Genomic DNA, 20,897 nt, shown 5'->3' with positions numbered 1-20,897 from the left:
TGGCCGACTTTGTCTCCGCGGCATTATTGGGATCACCGAGGCTTCTGGTCTTGGGTGACTTCAACGTGCATGCGGGGGCAGAGACCACTGGGCCAGCTCTTGAGTTCTTGGAAACCATGGCTTCCTTGAACATGTCCCAACATGTCACCGGCCTTACCCACGTGGGTGGCCATACGTTGGACCTGGTCTTTACCACTAATTGGAACGAGTGTGATCTGATGGTGACTGATCTCGTGTCGGTCCCCTTGTCATGGTCAGATCACCACCTAATAAAATGTAACCTTTCAGTGGCACTCCCCCCTCGAAGGGAGCTAGGACCTACAGTGGTGCCTCGCACAACGAGTGCCTCACACAACGATAAATTCACACAACGATGGCTTTTCCTGAAAAATATGCTGCCTCACACAACGATGTTTCCTATGGGGAATTTTTGTACAACGATGTCCCTTTTCGCTCCTGTAAAAGTGCCTTAAACTGTATGAAACCTGTTTTAAATGCTTGGCATCGATAGTTCAGCTTGTGAAACGTAAGCAAACTTAATTTGGTGTTGTTCTGAGGCATCGTTAATTTTTGGTGATTTTTTGTTTTCTCCATTGAAAGCCATTGGACCGACCGTCCAATGGCTTTCGATGGAGAAAACAAAAAATCACCAAAAATTAACGACGCCTCAGAACAACACCAAATTAAGTTTGCATAGGTTTCAGGAGGTGGGCTAATGCTTGCAAGCATTTAAAACACTTTTCAAACAGTTTAACGCACTTTTACAGGAGCGAAAAGGGACTTCGCAAATCCATTCAAATGCATTGAGTCGGCTTCAATGCATTTCAATTGGGGAACCGCGTTTCCCTCAACGATGTTTCCTATGGGGATTTTCGCTTAAGGACGGCAATCCGTTCCAATTGGAACGGATTAACTGGTTTTCAATGCATTCCTATGGGAAATGGTGTTTCACAGAATGATGTTTCACAGAACGGTGTGTTTTTTTTGGAACTAATTAACATCGTTGTGCGAGGCACCACTGTATTTCTATGGTCCACCCTCGAAGGCTGCTGGATCCTGTGGATTCCAGGATGCCATGAGAGGTGTTACGGCTGACCTGGCTAGCGACCCTGTCGAGGCTCTGGTTGACAGCTGGTCCATCGCTACCACTAGGGCTATAGACATGATCGCACCTAAACGCCCTCTCCAGCTCAGAGCTCGGCCTGCGTCCTGGTTCAACCTGGAGCTTCGAGCGATGAAGCAATATAGGAGAAGGCTAGAGCGTAGGTGGAGGAAGAACCCGACGGACTATAATTGGATAGCTGTCAGGGTTGCAACTAACCTTTACCTGACTAAGGTAAAGGCTGCATGTCGATCATTCTTTGCTAACCGGATAAGTGAAGCATCAAATCAGCAGGCGGAGTTGTTCCGTATAGTGCACGACCTATCCGGAACTGGTTCAGGTGATAGGCCTCCCCCTAATTTCTCACCTGACCAGTTTGCAGCCTTTTTAAAATCTAAAGTGGAGGCCATCCGCCAGGAGCTCTCTCCTTTTTTGAATACAGTGAGTCGAGCAGAGATGTCCAGCGCGCCGTCTTGCCCGGTAACCTTTGACTCCTTTCAGCCTGTCACGCCTGATACTGTGGCCAAGGTGCTTGACTGCTGTCGAGCCACCTCCTCCTGCCTTGACCCTTGCCTGGCCTGGCTAATCAAAGCAGCCAGGCCGATAACAACAGAATGGGCCACTGAAATAATAAATGGGTCTTTCCTTGAGGGCAGGTTTCCCCCCGCTCTCAAGGAGACACTCATTAGGCCCATAAGAAAGAAACCTAGTTTGACGGTGGATGAAATTGGCAATTATAGGCCCGTCGCCAATGTTTCTTTCATGAGCAAAGTGGTGGAGAGGGTGGTGGCTGACCAGCTTCAGGCATACTTGGATGAAACAGATGCCCTGGATCCATTCCAGTCGGGCTTCAGGACGCGCCATGGTACAGAGATGGCATTGGTCGCCCTGTTGAGGGAGGCCGACAGGGGGAGAATGTCTCTGTTGGTCCTCCTTGACATCTCGGCGGCCTTTGATACTGTCGACCACGGTATCCTCCTGGGGAGGCTCTCCAAGTTGGGAATTGGGGGCTCGGCTCTTGCCTGGCTCCATTCCTTCTTGGAGGACCGCCCCCTGGGGACCGTACTGGGATGGATGCAGGAGAATGGGCTGAGGCTGAACCCAGACAAGACAGAAGTTCTGAGGGTGGGTGTCCCCATGGTTGGCGGCTTGGGAGATTCTCTCACGTTTGGGGGTGCGACCCCGGCCGTGAAGAGTGGGGTCCGCAGCATGGGCATACATCTGGACCCGACACTCACCATGGAAATGCAGGTGACGTCGGTAGTCCGTTCCGCCTTTTTCCATCTCTGGCGGGTTGCCTGGCTGCGGCCCTATCTCAACATGGGGGTACTCACCACCTTGGTGCATGCACTCGTAATCTCAAGATTAGACCACTGTAACCCACTCTACGTGGGGCTGCCTTTGAAGCTGATGCGGAAACTTCAGGTGGTGCAGAATGCTGTGGCCAGACTCCTTACCGGAGTGAGAAAATACCAACACATTTCTCCAACTCTGGCCACATTGCATTGGCTGTCCATCCGTTTTCGCGTCGACTTCAAAGTTTTAATGCTTACTTATAAGGCCCTAAACGGTTTAGGACCTCGATACTTGGCGGAACGACTGCTTCCACCTAGGTCTACCTGGATCACCCGCGCGAGTCAGGAGGTGAGGTTGAGGAGCCTGACGCCGAGAGAGGCCCGGAAGGAGAAGACACGAAACCGGGCCTTCTCGGCGGTGGCTCCTCGCCTCTAGAACAACCTCCCTCCGGAGATTCGCGCAGCCCCTACACTGGGTGTTTTTAAAACCCAATTAAAAACATGGCTATATATCCAGGTCTTCCCTCCAGCTAATTTCTGAATTCTTTTTCTAATTTTCCTTACACTATTTTTCCTTATTTTACTATGATTGTAATTGTTATTCCATGTCTATGCTCATTTTTGTATTTCTATTGGTTCCTGAGAATTTGAGAAAAATCTTTGGGCATGCAAATAAAAAGATTATAGGGATGTGGTCTCCATTATTTGCAAAGACAATATATCCACTGATGATCAGATATCACAGACAGCAGCAGAGAGATATTCTAATTTCCTGCATGGACACTTCAGTATGGTACTTGGCTGGTTACTGGAGGAAGACAGAATGATGAACAAGGTGAGATGCTGTCTGCCAGTGTATCAATTGCCATGTATTTATTGATGAACTGCAAAGAATGCAACAGCAATAAATACTACATGGGGATAGGACTGGAGATGAGAGGGGTACAAAAACTGTGTGCAAATAATTGATAAGGAAGGGACTTGCTACTCATGGAACATATTTTGCAAGAAGGCTAGTCTGGAAAATTTAGACTCGGTATAAAGAGGATTGTATAATAACTTGTGTTAAGTGCTGTCAAGTTGAAACTGACTTGACAGCACATAACACACATTACTGTAATAGGGTTTTCAAGGTAAGGAGTGGTTTTACAAGTTCCATACCTCATTAAGTTTCCATGGCTAAATGGGGTTTGAATCCAGAACTTCTGAAGTCATGGTCTATCAATTTGTCCACACTACACTATTACTAGTATAATAATCCAGCTATATCCTACATGTGGGACATGGTGGCGCTGCGGGTTACACAGCAGAAGCCTCTGTGCTGCAAGGTCAGAAGACCAACAGTCATAAGATTGAATCAACACAACGGTGTGAGGTCCTGTTGCTTGTCCTAGCTCTTTCTAACCTAGCAGTTCGAAAGCATGTAAATGCAAGTAGATAAATAGGTACCACCTCAGTGGGAAGGTAACGGCATTCCATGTCTAGTCGTGCTGGCCACGTGACCACGGAAACTGTCTACGGACAAACGCTGGCTCTATGGCTTGGAGACAGATATGAACACCGCGCCCTAGAGTTGGACACGACTGGACTAAATGTCAAGGGGAACCTTTACCTTTACCTATCCTACATACATAGTACAGACTTCTAGAACAACATTACTGTATGATAATCATGTCTTGTTTCTTAGTGAATAAATCTCCTCAATGGAGCAGGCTACATCTAAATTCTGAATTTAGTATTTATTGTGTTGATGTCAAAACATCCATTCTGTTTCACCCACTCATAAACAGGGAACAGAAAGATGAAGCAAATAATCTACTGTAACTGAGGATGGGAGGATCAGTAAAGCATCTTATCATTCACGTTTTCATTTTTGCCACTGGTTAAGACTGTTCATTCTTGAGGGCTCGATTGGCTCTGTGTGTGTGTGTGTGTGTGTGTGTGTGTTTTGCATTTCCCAAAATATATGCACTTCAGTAAGTATTTCTGTAAGCACTGTGTATCTTGCATGCATTTATGCTAAAAAGTAGGAACCATTTTGTTTCCCATGTGAAGAAGAATGGTTAGAAGACCTGTTACATTTGGCAGTAACTTCGTCTTCCATTGGCCAGCAGCTACACAGAAAGTATTTCGGCTCAGTTCTTAGAATTTTTCATTTTACTCTGAAAAGGCAACATGACTAGCTCTGCACAGCAGTCATGTGGAAGTGCTATATTTCCCCCACATAACCTGTGCCTTGATGACTTCAAATGGAGCAAACAGTACAACATAGGATCCTTGCATAACTTTCCTCTATTTATTCCTGTCTCTTTCCATTTAGAACAGATACTAGCAGTTGGACCTTCTTGGGACATAATATTTGGCAATTATTTTAAGAGATGGTGACACTAACTTCTATTGATCTCATTAAAACTAAAGGTCGTGATGTAGCTCATTTCTCGGGGCTCGATATTACCTCCTCAGGCCAAAATAATACCATTGATTTTGAAAACTTAATCGAAGGTTAATTGGATTAGTGAATGTGGAGGAGGGTTTTTTTTAATCCTACTATTGCAGTTCTCCAGCCATTTTGGTTTGAAATGAGCAAGGGGCCTGGACACCACCAATGGCTGAAGATCACTGGTCTGCAGCTTTCCTTCATTAATGAGAGCATGGAATCACAGAGAAAACATGAAGGATTTGACTTTAAGTAGATTTTCCAAGACAGGAGGAAGCAATCTTTTGGTGCAATGTTACAAGTACTGTATAGTGTTGTTAGTCATTTGCAAAGAGTTCTGATTAGAGAAGGGGGCAATGTACACAGCTGGGCAACTGAACACAAATCTAGTTCAATCACTTATGGGCAGAAAAGACAGCAAAGCAACATTCTGCTAAATAAGAGGGAAGATAATACAATTAACTGTAGAATTTCAGATGACAGGTGGATGATATCATTTATAGATATTATCCCAACTAAAAATAAATCCTCCAAGAAAGCAAGCATATTGGAGAGAAAATCTAGCACAGTATGTTCTCTTTCTCTCAGTCTGTTTCTCTCCCCTATGCAGCTCATCATAGTTGACTGGCAGCCTGAATTCTATTTATTTTGTTTATTTATTAGTAACACTTATATTGCACCTAACTTTGTGGGTCCACTACTCTTCTTGGTCATCACAATATTGTATAAACCCTACCCCCCTCCCACCATACGTCAAACATAATAAATAAAAATAATCTCCAAGTAAGCAAACCCGATGAGACAAAGTTGTGATGACAGCCTTCAAGTGGCCCAGGGTCAAATGCATCTTCTAACCATTTTTGCTACTGCATGACTTTACCCCTTTACTTCTATTTAAATAAGGCATCACTGCATATAGGAATTGAATTATTAAGCAGGGACACCAGATAGATACACGTTTCCTCTCTTATTTTCTCTATATCAACATGCACATTGGTATTCAACTTGTCTAAAAACCAAAACACGGACTTTCTAGTTGGAGATTTCAACAGCCATAGCAAGATTTGAAACTTTGAACATGATGATGCAAATGGCAAAGACATTATAAAATGGATGGAATCCCATTTAATGTGACTTGTACATGATCCTAAATGATCCAGTTCATTTAACAGTGGCAAGTGTTACAGAGGCTACTATCCAGTTCTAATTTTTGTTAGTGAGCCCACAGCTCAACAGTGCATTAAGACTGAAGGAGCTCCAGTCCCAAACACTCAGCATAGACCATTCAGTGTCAGATTTACTCAGCCATTCAAGCTTAATTTACACCAGTGGTTCCCAACCTTGGGTAATCCAGATGTTCTTGGACTACAGCTCCCAGAAACCCCAGCCAGCACAGCTGGTGGTGAAGACTTCTGGGAATTGCTATCCAAGAACACCTGGGTTACCCCAGGCTGGGAACCACTGATCTATACCGTTCTGTAAAAAGCATTATTGGAAAAAAGCTAACTAAGAAAAGTTTACACCAATTTAGATGCAGATGTGCTTCAGACTGCCCCTCAACCAGACAACTATGATCAGTTTGTAACTTTTGTTTTGGAATGTTCTTGTGCCTCCATTCCAAGAGGATACCAGACCAACAGCATTCCAGAAACATATGTCCAATACTGAAGTTATATTCCATATGTTGAAGAAAATCATTTTAGTGAAGATACAATAAAAGTTGGGAAAAATCTGATCTTGACTCTTGAAGAATTGAAAATAGCTCACTGGATAGACACTATAACAGAGCTTGAGATGGCAAAAAGAAATCAAAAAGCTTGGAGACTACTGAAGAGACTGAACAATGAAGCAAACTAAAGGACATTGTATGCTAATATACCCCCAATCAAAGAGCACATCAACTGCTCCTGGCAGGGAAGACTCAACCAACACATAATAAAAATAAAACATCAAAGAAATATCAAAGTGAATCTAATGAACTTTCCATTACCTTCATATTGGTGGAGCAAGAGGGAGCCATCAGAAATTGTAAGAGTTGTAAAGCAGCAGGACTCAATGATATCTGGATTGAGCAAACTAAACATTTTGGCAAAATACAAAAGAATGACTCCTTTAATTTTTTAATAACTACTAGATAGCAAACAAATACCAAAAATATGGCAGAAGATGAAAGTAATCACTATACTGAAACCAGGCAAAGAACCATCTGACCCCAAAAGCTACAGGCCAATCTCATTTCTATGCCACTTATACAAAATGCTTGAATGAATATTACATAATCTAGCCCTTAAAGTGTAACCTCTTCTAATTCCAGAATAGGCAGGCTTTCGACCCGGCAAGAGGTGTATGGTTCAAATCTTAAATCTAACCCAGTATACAAAAGATGGTTTTGAAACTCATAAAATAACTGGGGCAGCTTTTGTTGACCTTACAGTAGCATATGATACTATACCACAGTTGTTCAAAAAATTCTATCTCCTTACTAAAGATTGTGGACTAACAGAAATGGACACAGTTCTACTTTAAAAACTGAAGATTCTTTGTTGAATTTCAAGGTGGGCATAATCATTGAAGAAACCAAAGGAACACTCTTCCCCCAAGGTAGCGTCCTCACACCATTACTTTTTAAGAATTACACAAATGATCAAATAATGTTCCCATACTCCAGGAATTCCATCTATGCTAATCATCTGTACATCCCTCCATTCACTAATAGCAAGCTCATGTAAATTCTTTCAAACTGTATGCATTTTAGCTGTGCATGTTGTAAAATGTTTAATTTTTAGCAAAAATCAATAAAAAGCCTGCATATAATTTCCTGGATCTGCAGCAAAAAATAGCATTGTGTAAGATAAACACAGCTTATCTAATCAAATTGAGGGTCTAAACAAACATCTATTTGTTGCCTTTATTGATTTTACATCAGTATTTGACCAAAGAAGCAGAGACTGGTTATAGCACAAATTTGGCAAAAACCAATATTGATATAAGGGTAGTTGTATTACTCTATTTTTGGATTATTCGGTTATTACATACTAACAATGCCAGCATATAACTTAAAACACAGAAAAGGGAATTATTCTGTTCCTGCTGTTGCAAAATGATGAGTAGGAAATTAGCAGTGAATCTAGATCGATCTGCTGCCCATCTTTGAACAAATAATTAAGATCCATAGATTGGGGGCTGCTCCTTTTGTCAGATACTAGGAGTTTCCTGGTCATGCATATGATAACTGAGTCACAGAGCAGAATTTGCAGCAGATTTATGGGCCAAATTATACACAGTGTTAATCATGGGAGTTGCCCCCTGCATGCAGGATTTTTCCGTCACAAATAACCAGCGAGGGGCGCTTGATGCAGATTGAGAACTAATGGCTTTCTACCTGTGTTTCCAAACTGGATTTCCAAGCATACACCATCCTTCTGCGCAAGATTTATTTGCCGGGGGGGGGGGACAGTTTCTACGGAAGCTAATGGGGCCCTTCCCCCATGTTAATATCAGGTGCAGAAAAGGAAGCCAATACAGATCAGGAGCAATTTCAATACCTGTGTTCAAATCCCATCAGTAGATAGGTTATCTCACTGTTTGCCTGACTCAGAGGCTGGCGAAGTACAATGATGTACAAATAGACCTATCTCATAAATGCACAAGCTTCCTTACAAAGTTGGCATAATGTACCTGAAAAGGCTCTACTATGATTCATGCACTCAAGAATAACTGTGCCATCACATACAAAGGGAGAGGCAAGATTAAAAGGTGGGGATCCTATTCCTTACATCATGAAGGGAACTGCCTTCTACTGACCCGTAGAACTATGACCAAATATTTAATTTTATGGTAAAACTTGGGTAAGTCCATCAAAGGTTATACTTGTCTGTATACTGTGTCTCAGAATCTCTGATGCTGTGATCTAGGAGAAGAACCTTTGCAAAAATACATTTTCCAAAAAAAACCACAAAAAAACAACCCACAATCCTGCCCTTCTTTTTACCTTGCCCTCTATATCAGCCTTCCTCAAGATGGTGCCTTCCAGATGTCTTGGAAACAGAGAAATAGCACCCAGAACTGGTGGACCAAGCTAAGTACCTGCAGCCTCATTCAGGCAGTGAGGCATGGTGTTCACCACCTCTGAACAGCCATGGTGAGTTGGTCACGTCCAGAGTTCAACAGGTTATGGAAGACTGCTCTGCATTCATGAGAAGCCTGGCTCTCTCCTTCCCCTTTCTCTTAGTCCCCCAGCTATGTTCTCATTGCAGGCTGCCCTCGCACATGAATAAGTAACTGTTCCACAGGCAGATATTTCAGTGTTTGCACTTGTCTTTAGAAATCAAAGGCTTCTCTGATTAAATGCCATTACAGTCCAGCGCTTGGACGGATCCAGGGAGATTAATGTGCTTTTGGGCAGCTTTAATGATAATCCTGCTACAGACGGCATTAAGTAAATGTCAGTAACCTGGTTTGAAGGGAGCTTTCACCTCAGGGATCCTTTCCATTTAGAGGAGAAAGGCTCAGCCTGCTTTTCAGGGCTGCATTGCTCTACAAAAGAAAGCCTGCTTAGCACAGATTTTTGTCTGCTCTTTCCAGCTAAATATGGCGAGGCTTCTTTTGGGAAAAGTGAGGTGCGGTTAGAATCAGAGATCCACAGAAACAGAGTAATGCAGTGCCAAGAGGTTCCAAGCTTCACAGACACAATACCCCAATTTTAAGAAAACAAGATAGATCTTAGCAAAGCTGGGAGAGATTTTGGAGATGTGCTCTCAGGCCAAATATATTATAGTGCCAGAGTACATGGACCTGTAATGTAAGCTGGTAAAAGATGGTTTTGTATGTCCATGCGAGCAAGGCTATGCAAAAAAAAAAAAAAAAAAAAACGTAGAATCTTATCTTGGAACTGCAGAGCTAGAAGGGACCCTATGGATCATCAACGCCAGCCCCTGCAGAAAGGCATAGTGGGGAATTGAACTCCCAAACTTCCTAATCAACAGGAACTACTAAAAAGAATTATGTTAACTTGATATTTAGTAGCTAGATAGCTCAATGGGATGGAGCACCGGGTTAGAAGTCTGACTGCCCATTGTGCGCCCCTTCCCCACCTTTGAGAAATACAAGTGCACACAGACAGCAGCCAAAGAATGACTGGCTGATTGTTGGAAAACATGCAAGCATACATTTCAAGGCTTCTAACCCTTTTAAAGCCCCTGCAACAAAGCAGTAACCATCATCATTTTGTGCATTTGTGCATTCTCATTCAAGGACTGTTTATAAAAGTTTGCTTAATTTGCACTAAATATTGTTTTCTCTTCCTCCCCCCCCCCACACTTTTGGTCAAGGGCACCTTCTGAGGCAAAGGGCTTTTGTCCTGAAACCAGGATTTACATCTGAAGAAAGGACAGCCATAATATATTCACAATGCTTGGTCGTGGTTAAGAGTCTGACTACTGTACTTATATTCTGCACAAGCTGCAGTTTTTACACTGTCTTTGAAGTGCAGACTGAGGTACAATGTTACATAGAACTTGGGGCTAAGGAGGTGCAAGTTATGTATCTACCTGTAATAAGTTACTTTTTTCTTTTTTTGAACCTTAATAAACTTACACTTAAAAGTACCGTGATTTACAGAACAATGCCATTTGTTTGCACATGCTTTGAGTAATGCTTCCTAGTTATGTTGTAGTTACCTTTCAAAGGACACATTAAGGCATGTTAAGCTGTTGTTAGACATTTATGATCAGAATGTTTCAGTTTTAAGCCATACCAATATATGCCATATCAGTTTTATGCCATACCTAAGATACCAGCTTCTTTAAAAGCTATGGGGAAAAAAACTAACAAGCAAGCAAATAAACAAACAAGATACATAAGAAACACTATTATTTTTAATCTAATTTTTAAAAATATTTGTAATACTAACTGTAATGAACTAGTTGAAAAGTACTTTTTAGTGAATTATTCACTGGGTGCAATTCTGTTTGCAGAGCTTTAGAATCTGGGATTTTCTGATCAGTGGCAATTTTCAGAAACCAGTGATTCCCTCACTACCACAGTCCACAAGAACTTTTCATGATGAAAGCAAACTCACTGAAGCCTCAAGACTTTTTATTTTATTTTATTTTTTTGCAGGGGGGCAGTATTGGACTTTTTATTTCTTGACAAATTGCTTTAACAGATATCAGCCTTGTAAGCTATGGTGTAAGCTATGGAAAAGGAAAGGATTTCAGCCAATAAATTACCTTTTTAAAGCAACTTTCCATATTTTCCTATGGCAATGAATCCCAACTAGAGAAGGGGACGATTCACAATTTTGACGAGTCACCCCGCTTTGTGAGTTGTCAAAAGTTGACGACTCACAAAGCACGAAGTTGCCCTTGAGACGTGAGGAATAACAAAGTTATTCGTCAATTTGTTGGGCGAGCTATTATAAAAAACACCCCCATCCTGCTGCCACCACCACCACTCCATTGCCACTGCCACTCTACCACTGCCACCCCCCACTGCTGCACCACCCCACCCCACCTCCTTACTATAACCAGCGCCACCACTGCTGAGGTCTCCATTTGACCTCTACAGCCACGGCGTGTAAAAGGGGAAACAGGCTGACCTTTGCAATGATGCCTGCTGCGGATTCATTCAGGGTAGGGAAGCTGCAGCTGCCATCTTTGCAAAGGGCAGCTTGGATTCCCTTAAGGTAGGCAAAGGGAATCCAGGCTGCCCTTTGCAAAGATGGCAGCTGCAGCTTCCCTACCCTACATGAAGTTGCAGCTGCCATCTTTGCAAAGGACAGCCAGTCTCCCTTTTCACACGCTGTGGTTGCGGAGGCCATATGGAGACCTCGGCAGTGGCGGCAATTATGGTAAGGGGGTCTTGGTGGAGGTGGGGGGCTAAGATAGGGAGAGGAAAGGGTGGGGTAGGCTGTGGGGGTGGGTGGTTGCCTATCGGCCCGCCAATCAGTTGATCGGTGGCCAGTAGGCAAAATGCTTTTTAAAAAAATTATGAAGGACAAATAAAATGGAGAAGTATTTGTAAAGCCATATTTGTCGGGACTTAAAATTTGACGAATACTGATTGATGAATATTTAACGAATCAGCTAATTTCATTGAAAAAAACACTCCATTTTTATATTTGCCCCCGTCTCTAGTCCCAACCTTGGATTCCCAGGTGTTTTTGAATGACAATTCCCAGAAATCCTAGCCAGCACAGCTAGTGATGAAGATTTCTGGAAGTTTTAGTCCAGGAACATCTGGGGACCCAAGTTTGAAACCCACTGCTCTATGGGGATGTTACCAATTGGATCAATTGCATCCAGATAGAGTGCCAATTAGGAAAGCAAGCTAAGCTAGTGAAATCCAGTGAGGGTACCTTAGACTCTAATGATGGCAGTGCATCCAAGAATACCACTATACTGGCACATAAAACCAAGCGATTTCTGTTCTGACCTGTCAAATGTTTCTAATGCATCAATCCCACTCCTGAAAAGTTTCAGATCTTTTGAATCGAATCTTTGTCCTCTTGCACACAAAGCATATGCTCCTTTTGCCACTGCATTATGGCCATCTTCCACATTTACAGATGAGGCAAAAGACTCAATGTTCTTGTTGCTTTTGTGGGGAAAGAATGTAGAAGAAACGTGATAATGGCATCTAGCATAACAAATATATAATTACAGATGTAGCTCACAGTCCCATATGTTGTTGTTGTTTTCTGTATCACCTTTTTGGCTACCAAGGCCACTCTGGGTGGTTCACAACATAATAAACAACACATAACATTTTAAATAACATTCAAAACCATAATAATATAGGAAATGAAATTAAATATGTCAATTAACTTAAAACTAGGAAAAAGACAAGATGAAAATATGAAAACGATTAAAACACAATTTAAAAAGAAAAGGTGGCGGGGCAATTAACTTAAGCACTCAAAGTATCACTGTGCTCTGTCAATATAATATCCCAGAGAGCCTGCCTAAACAGTCATGTTTTCAAAGATCTCTTAAAATTCCCAGTGAAGAGGCCAGGCATATTTCAGGCGGAAGTTTATTTCAAAGGTGTGGAGCAACCACTGAGAAGACCCGGTTTCTGGTCTTCTCTTTCCAGGCCTCTCTTGGGATCAATATTGTCAAGCGCCCAGCCTGGGAAGATCGAGTAGGTCAGGCAGAGCTCGTTGAAAGCAGGTGTTCTGCCAGGTATCGAGGTCCCAAACCAATTAGGGCCTTGCATGTCAGCAGTATCACTTTGAAACTGACACAGAAAAGAAGAGGTAACCAATGCAGGGTGGCCCGAATAGGGGAGATACAATGGTATTTATTCACTCTACTCAGTATTCTGGACCTGCTGTAGCAGCCTCATGGGCAGCCCCATGTAGACAGTATTACAGTACAGTGGTGCCCCACTTGACGACAACCCTGTTAGACGACGCTTTACGATGGTTCCTATGGGGTTTTTACGCTTGAGGTCGATTAGGTGCCTGCTTCACAAACCGTTTGTTCGCAAAATGACGATTTTTCTGGCTCCGCAAAATGGCTTCCCTCCCTTCGCAAAATAGCTGTTTTCCGGACCCCTGCTTCGGAAGACAGTGATTTTAAACAGCTGATCAGCGGTTCTCTATGGGCAATCTTCGCTGGACTATGAGGTAGTTCCCCATTGGAACACATTAACCGGTTTTCAATGCATTCCAATGGTTTTTTTTTCCACTTGACAACATTTCGCTTAACAGCGATTTCAGGGGAACGGATTATCGTTGTCAAGCAGGGCACCACTGTAATCTAATTTCAAGACTATCATTGCATGGACCAATGTGGTGAGGGATCTTGTTTCAAGGCAGGGACATAGCTAGGCAATCCACCTCAGGTGGAAAAAGGCAGAATGAGTCACAGATGCTACCTGGGACTCCAATGGTAGTGTTGGGTCCAGAAGTATGCCCAGGCTGTGAACCTCCTCCTTAGCAAAGAGAGTACCCCCCAGAGGAGAGGGAATGAAAAATAGCCATAATGGATGAGAGGATGCAAAAGAGAAAAAGCTTATGTAAGGAAGGGGATATTAAATATGAGATTTATCCTGATAATTTAGGATAAGAAAGCAGGCCCAAACTGACTTGCATATTAGGAAGGCAAAAGAACTTCTAAAGTACTGTACCAAGATTCTTCCTGAAATAACCCATTTTGCAACCCACAGGATTCTTTGCAAGACTAAGCAAATGTTTACCCACACATCTAAATATCTGTGAGGCATGCACTATGTTTTGTAAACACAAAATCACACATCTAGTTTTAAAAACTGAATTGAATAACAAAAAGATTCTGTAAAAATATATGATTTTGGTAAAGTGTGTAAATAAGTGCATACATTACAGGGAATGTCTATAGAAAATGCATCTAAAAGTCTATTGAAGTCAATGGAGCCTCCATCTGAAGTGCAATAGTTGGAACCAGGATGTAAAACTTGTGCAAGTATCATATGATGTCGGTAAACTTTGGATACCTGTCAGGTCTGCCAGTAACACCAGACATACAAAAATGGCTCCTAACTACAAGGTCATGGTCCAGATCTATCATGTGTTATTTTAGAAAAAGATCCCTGAGAAAAGCATTTGGTCTATTTAGTTGTAGAAAGGGTTCAGAACAGTTCAGCCAGCACTGTAGGAAGCACAGTGTGATGCCTGCAGCAACCTGCTATTGGCTTAATGAGGATACCAACAGAATGTCCTTTACTATGTGAGGAAGAAGAGATCCCAAAAACCATGGAGAACTCCATGATGCAAAGTGAGCTAAAGCACCATCCAGGGGATCAAATGAGGGCTTTTGCTATTACTGCAATAGTATTCCCTAAGTGCAAAGACACACTTTTCTGCATAGGAATGAATAACCATTGTTATAAAGTATGGGAGAAGCTAAAGCACATGGGGAACCCACTGAAGTCAATCCGAAAGCTGTTTTCCGACCCTGGTCACCACAGTGAATACAGACAAGGGGGCAGGTCTTCTGTTATCTGTACTTTCTCACCCCTTAATTTCCATAGTCCTGCCCTTAGCAGTTCCTTGATTGTCGTCAAATGGTCACAGAATATTAAAAACTGACATGTATGATAGCAACTATGCATAGGAGAACAGAAAGCCAGCAATTCTGATTATTAATTTCCCTCCATGTACAAGCAATTAGTCATTAAGGTGATTTGTGTGTGCTTATGTACATTTGTGAGTAATTCTTTCCGAGAGAAAGTACTGTAGAGGAATAAAGATGTAGCCTCTCAGAAGATAATGAACACACAACGTAGGTCCCCTCTGGATATATTTTGGAAGGTCTATAATTGATGCTGCATGAACTCTGCCACAGAATAAAAATATGACAGGGAAGGGAGCATCCAGACTTCAGAGACAGATGGACAGACGGATTAAGTATAATTGATTTTATGCTGGAGTTCTTTGATAGCTAGTCAGCCAAGTGGCGTTTTGATGCCCATCAATATTGCACAGGGTGGGGTGGGAGCAGGCAGCACTGATTCAATCAGAATTCACTGACTCAGAGAGCAAGTCTGACAGGCTGGACCATACCCTAGCTCTTGCACATAAAATTAGGTGCCTTCCCCAACCCCACCCAACACATACTTTCATCTCCAAAGAGACAGCTATATGCACCATGTGCACAAGAATCACTGCATCTCCTAACAGAACATTATCACATTTAGAATGATGCGATATTTCAAAAGACAAATCTCCAATTTTGCAGATGGGCAATTAGTTATCACTAATACACAAAACTAGATGTAGAATTGTGCTGATTGTGAAGTTAAAAATGGTGTTTCCCAGGGAATGGCAACATGGTTCCCACCCACCCATGTATGCAATGTTCACTTTTTTCTTTTCCGTTTCCCCCTCTCTGTGTCTCTGCTTCTGTTCTGACTGAATTTTTTTGACCCCTTTCTGATACCCATTACATGTGGCCAACCATGGATCATACAATGAAGCAACATTATAGGGTCAGTCAGATTTGACTATGTAATTATATTATTTAGGGCAAACCAAGTCAATTGAGAAAAAGGCAATAATCATACATCACTGCCTCTGAACTATCACCTTCATCAGGGCTGTGTGCTGGTCCCCCAATCTACTTTGGAGAGCCACTTAGGGCTTGGAATGTATTCTGATTTGGTTTAGAGCAATTTTTGCCTCAGCCAATTTGATTCGTTTGCTGGATCACAGTGAATTTGTAAGCCTCCTACTGATTTACAGTACAGTATACAGAAAACCCAAAGCAGCTACAGTGGTGCCTCGACTTACATACGTTCCAACTTACAACCATTTTGAGCTACGACCAGCACCGGCCGCAAAATTTTGCTTCAACGTGCGGCCAGAGCTTCAAGTTACAATCAAAAACAGGCAGGGAAAAAGGCAGGAAATTCAAATTGCTAACCATTGGTAGGCAAAGAGGCTGTTTCTTTGTAGTCCTTTCGCCCCAACGGTTAGAGTGAGTGCGATTGGAGGAGGCTTTGGACTGTCTGGTAAGGTAAGGTGCTGCTTTCTGCTTTTTAAAAAGTGGCCTAGGTGGGTTTTGCAGCATGGTTTTGGGCTGGGGGGGGGTTATGTTTCTGTGCTGTGATGGATCTTTGGGTGGGTTGTTCTTTTTTGGTATGTTTTTCCCATTTCCGATGGCTCTTGGGGGGTTTGCTTCCTTTTTGGGGTCCCCCCATTTCTGACGTGTCTTGAATGCTTTGCTTGCTTTCTGCTTTGCTTTTTCCTCATTTCCAATGTGTCTTGCACACTTGGCTTGCTTTTCTCCCTCCCCCCTTCAGCTGGAACGAATTAATCGCATTTCTGATCGGTCTTGCAATGTTTTTTTGGGGGGGTTGGGTTTTTTGATGATTTTTTTCTTTTGCCGGAATGGATTAATTGCATTTCAATGCATTTCAATGGGAAATGGTGCTTCGACTTACGACCATTTTGAGTTACGACCATCTTCCAGAACGGATTAAGTTCATAAGTCGAGGCACCACTGTACAACTTTTTTTTTCCACTGATGTACATGAGAGACTCTAAATTGGGGGAATAAACCTACCACATCTCAGACACCTAGCTTCAGAGGTAGTTCTACTGGGCACTTTTAAACTTTTTTTTTCCTCAAAAAGAAAAAAAAGAAAATAAAAGGCTGGAATGATTTATGCCCTGTTCAATTTAGTTTGTGCTCTGGAAACAAATCAGTTTGTAAATTTGCTTCATTTCACCCTGGAACAGAATCTGGCCATTTCACTTTGATCCAGACCTTGGATTGGTCCAAATCAAGCCAATTTACTCAGTCATCTGTGATTTGCCTGACTCCAACCTAAACCCTCCCTCAGCCAACCTCCCCTCTTCCTTCAAGAGATACTCATCTACGTACTTCTGAAAAATAACTGAAAAGGAAGGTGCTCCTAGAGGGGGATTGTACCTATGACCATCTGAATGCAAACTATTTGATATACCAGGAAGCCATGCTCCCACCACTAGACATTGCTAAAGACCATGAGATACTGCTTAGAACTTCGACTCAAACAGGGAAGCGTGTTCAGACAACCTAACCTTTACATCCCATGTCCTATGCAATTCTATAATCATTCAGTTGATAACTCTAATGGAAAACAGAACATGAATGCCTCAAGATTATGAATCTAGGGCTCTCCTAAAGATACCAGTAGAGAACCTGTCCATGTTGATACAAATTTTGTAGGCTCCTTAAATTACTGATATGCAACTAGTTTTGGAAGTATCACTTGGTTTCAGGATGCTCCCAATTCTGTTCTCAGCACCACTGGCTTATGTAATGGCCAGAGAGAATATTACCTCATTCACATTGATGCCATTTTTATCCATGTAGGCCTTGTCGTTCACTTGACCACCTTCCATTAACTCCATGAAGAGAACACGCCTTGTCGAAAGATCCCAGTAAATCTTAGGAACCTGAAAAAGAACATAACTCAATGAATACTGTGAAACATGGGAGGAGCAGGAGACAAGGTACTATATAAAAAGTAAGGAACTTTGCATATAATATGAAAGACATCAAGGTTCTTGAAAGAAGCATGCTTAAAATGCCTGACAAAAGCCTTTTCATAAGTCAGCATGACTAAGTCCGCCTTCTTTGTTATGTGTGTTTAGTCGTTTAGTCGTGTCCGACTCTTCGTGACCCCATGGACCAGAGCACGCCAGGCCCTCCTGTCTTCTACTGCCTCCCGGAGTTGTGTCAGGTTCATGTTGGTTGCTTCGCAGACATTGTCCAGCCATCTCATCCTCGGTCGTCCCCTTCTCCTCTTGCCATCACACCTTCCTAACATCAAGGTTTTTTCCAAGGACTCTTTTCTTCTCATGAGATGGCCAAAGTACTGGAGCCTCAGCTTCAGGATCTGTCCTTCAAGTGAGCATTCAGGGTTGATTTCCTTTAGAACTGATAGGTTTGTTCTCCTTGCAGTCCAGGGGATTCTCAAGAGCCTCCTCCAGCACCACAATTCAAAGGCATCAATTCTTCGGCGGTCTGCTTTCTTTATGGTCCAGCTCTCACTTCCATACATCACGACAGGAAAAACCATAGCTTTGACTATTCGGACTTTTGTTGGCAAGGTGATGTCTCTGCTTTTCAAGATGCTGTCAAGATTAGTCATCGCTTTCCTCCCGAGAAGAAGGCGCCTTTTAATTTCAGGGCTGCTGTCTCCATCTGCAGTTATCATGGAGCCCAGGAAGATAAAATTTGACACTGCCTCCATATCTTCCCCTTCTATTTCCCAGGAGGTGATGGGACCAGTGGCCATGATCTTAGTTTTTTTGATGTTGAGTTTCAGACCGTTTTTTGCACTCTCCTCTTTCACTCTCATTACAAGGTTCTTTAATTCCTCCTCACTTTCTGCCATCAGAGTGGTATCATCTGCATATCGGAGGTTGTTGATATTTCTTCCGGCAATCTTAATTCCGGCTTGGGTTTCTTCCAGTCCAGCCTTCCGCATGATGTATTCTGCATATAAGTTAAATAAGCTGGGGGACAATATACAGCCTTGCCGTACTCCTTTCCCAATTTTGAACCACTCAGTTGTTCCATGACCAGTTCTAACTGTTGCTTCCTGTCCCACATATAGGTTTCTCAGGAGACAGATAAAGTGGTCAGGCACTCCCATTTCTTTAAGAACTTGCCATAGTTTGCTGTGGTCCACACAGTCAAAGGCTTTCGCATAGTCAATGAAGCAGAAGTAGATATTTTTCTGGAACTCTCTGGCTTTCTCCATAATCCAGCGCAAGTTAGCAATTTGGTCTCGAGTTCCTCTGCCTCTTCGGAATCCAGCTTGTACTTCTGGGAGTTCTCGGTCCACATACTGCTGAAGCCTACCTTGGAGGATTTTGAGCATAACCTTGCTAGCGTGCGAAATGAGTGCAATTGTACGGTAGTTGGAGCATTCTTTGGCACTGCCTTTCTTTGGGATTGGGATGTAGACTGATCTTTTCCAATCCTCTGGCCACTGTTGAGTTTTCCAAACTTGCTGGCATATTGAATGTAGCACCTTAACAGCATCATCTTTCAAGATTTTAAATAGTTCAACTGGAATGCCATCACCTCCACTGGCCTTGTTGTTAGCCAGGCTTTCTAAGGCCCACTTGACTTCGCTCTCCAGGATGTCTGGCTCAAGGTCAGCAACTACATTGTCTGGGTTGTCCGGGATATCCAAATCTTTCTGATATAATTCCTCTGTGTATTCTTGCCACCTCTTCTTGACGTCTTCTGCTTCTGTTAGGTCCCTCCCATTTTTGTCTTTTATCATGTTCATCTTTGCGCAAAATGTTCCTCTAATATGTCCAATTTTCCTGAACAGATCTCTGGTCTTTCCTTTTCTGTTATCTTCCTCTATTTCTTTGCATTGTTCATTTAAGAAGGCCCTCTTGTCTCTCCTTGCTATTCTTTGGAAGTCTGCATTCAAGTTTCTGTAACTTTCCCTATCTCCCTTGCATTTTGCTTCCCTTCTCCTCTCTGCTATTTCTAAGGCCTCGTTGGACAGCCACTTTGCTTTCTTGCATTTCCTTTTCTTTGGGATGGTTTTCGTTGCTGCCTCCTGGACAATGTTACGAGCCTCTATCCAAAGTTCTTCAGGCACTCTGTCCACCAAATCTAGTTCCTTAAATCTGTTCTTTACTTCCACTGTGTATTCATAAGGGATTTGGTTTAGATTATACCTGAGTGGCCCAGTGGTTTTTCCTAATCTCTTCAGTCTAAGCTTGAATTTTGCTATGAGAAGCTGATGATCAGAACCGCAGTCAGCTCCAGGTCTTGTTTTTGCTGACTGTATAGAGCTTCTCCATCTTTGGCTGCAGAGAATATAATCAATCTGATTTCGATATTGCCCATCTGGTGATTTCCATGTATAGAGTCGCCTCTTGTGTTGTTGGAAAAGAGTGTTTGTGATGACCAGCTTATTCTCTTGACAAAACTCTATTAGCCTTTGTCCTGCTTCATTCTGAACTCCAAGGCCAAACTTCCCTGTTGTTCCTTTTATCTCTTGGCTCCCTACTTTAGCATTCCAGTCCCCTAGAATGAGAAGAACATCTTTCTTTGGTGTCAGTTCTAGAAGGTGTTGTAAATCTTCATAGAATTGTTCAATTTCAGTCTCCTCAGCAATGCTGGTTGGTGCATAAACTTGGATTATAGTGATGTTGAATGGTCTGCCTTGGATTCGTATTGACATCATTCTATCATTTTTGAGATTGTATCCCATTACAGCTTTTCCCACTCTTTTGTTGACTATGAGGGCTACTCCATTCCTTCTACGGGATTCTTGCCCACAATAGTGAGGAATTGCCTTCTTTGTTGCTGAACAATTATTTGTTGTGTGTTTGTCAAATACAGTGTGGCCAGATAGAAAAGAGAACAGGGTTCTTGCATCTTTAATATGAAGGAAGATATCTGAATTTCTGCAGATGTTGCAGACCTTTGAAAAGTTACTTTTGAGGACTTCATCTCCCAAGATCCCCCAGCTGGCAGGGGATTTATTAGACCTGTTGTCCAAAACCAGTACCTTTTCCATGTTCTGGAGGCAGAAAAAGGTAGAATCTTGTACACCT

At 42.5% G+C, this 20,897-nt stretch overlaps 1 protein-coding gene across 1 annotated transcript in view; it reads right to left on the bottom strand.

The window, feature by feature from the left end:
* The window catches only part of ADCK1 (aarF domain containing kinase 1), a 195,694-nt gene that overhangs the window by 20,458 nt on the left and 154,339 nt on the right, over positions 1-20,897 (bottom strand). The window contains exon 7 of the mRNA XM_072986491.2: positions 17,643-17,759. Within this exon, the coding sequence (XP_072842592.2) occupies positions 17,643-17,759 (117 nt within the window). The remainder of the gene's footprint in view (positions 1-17,642; positions 17,760-20,897) is intronic.

This window comes from Pogona vitticeps, chromosome 1 (genome assembly GCF_051106095.1).
Source record: "Pogona vitticeps strain Pit_001003342236 chromosome 1, PviZW2.1, whole genome shotgun sequence".
In the NCBI taxonomy this organism is placed as follows: Eukaryota; Metazoa; Chordata; class Lepidosauria; order Squamata; family Agamidae; genus Pogona; species Pogona vitticeps.
This window is presented reverse-complemented; position numbering and strand designations above follow the sequence as displayed.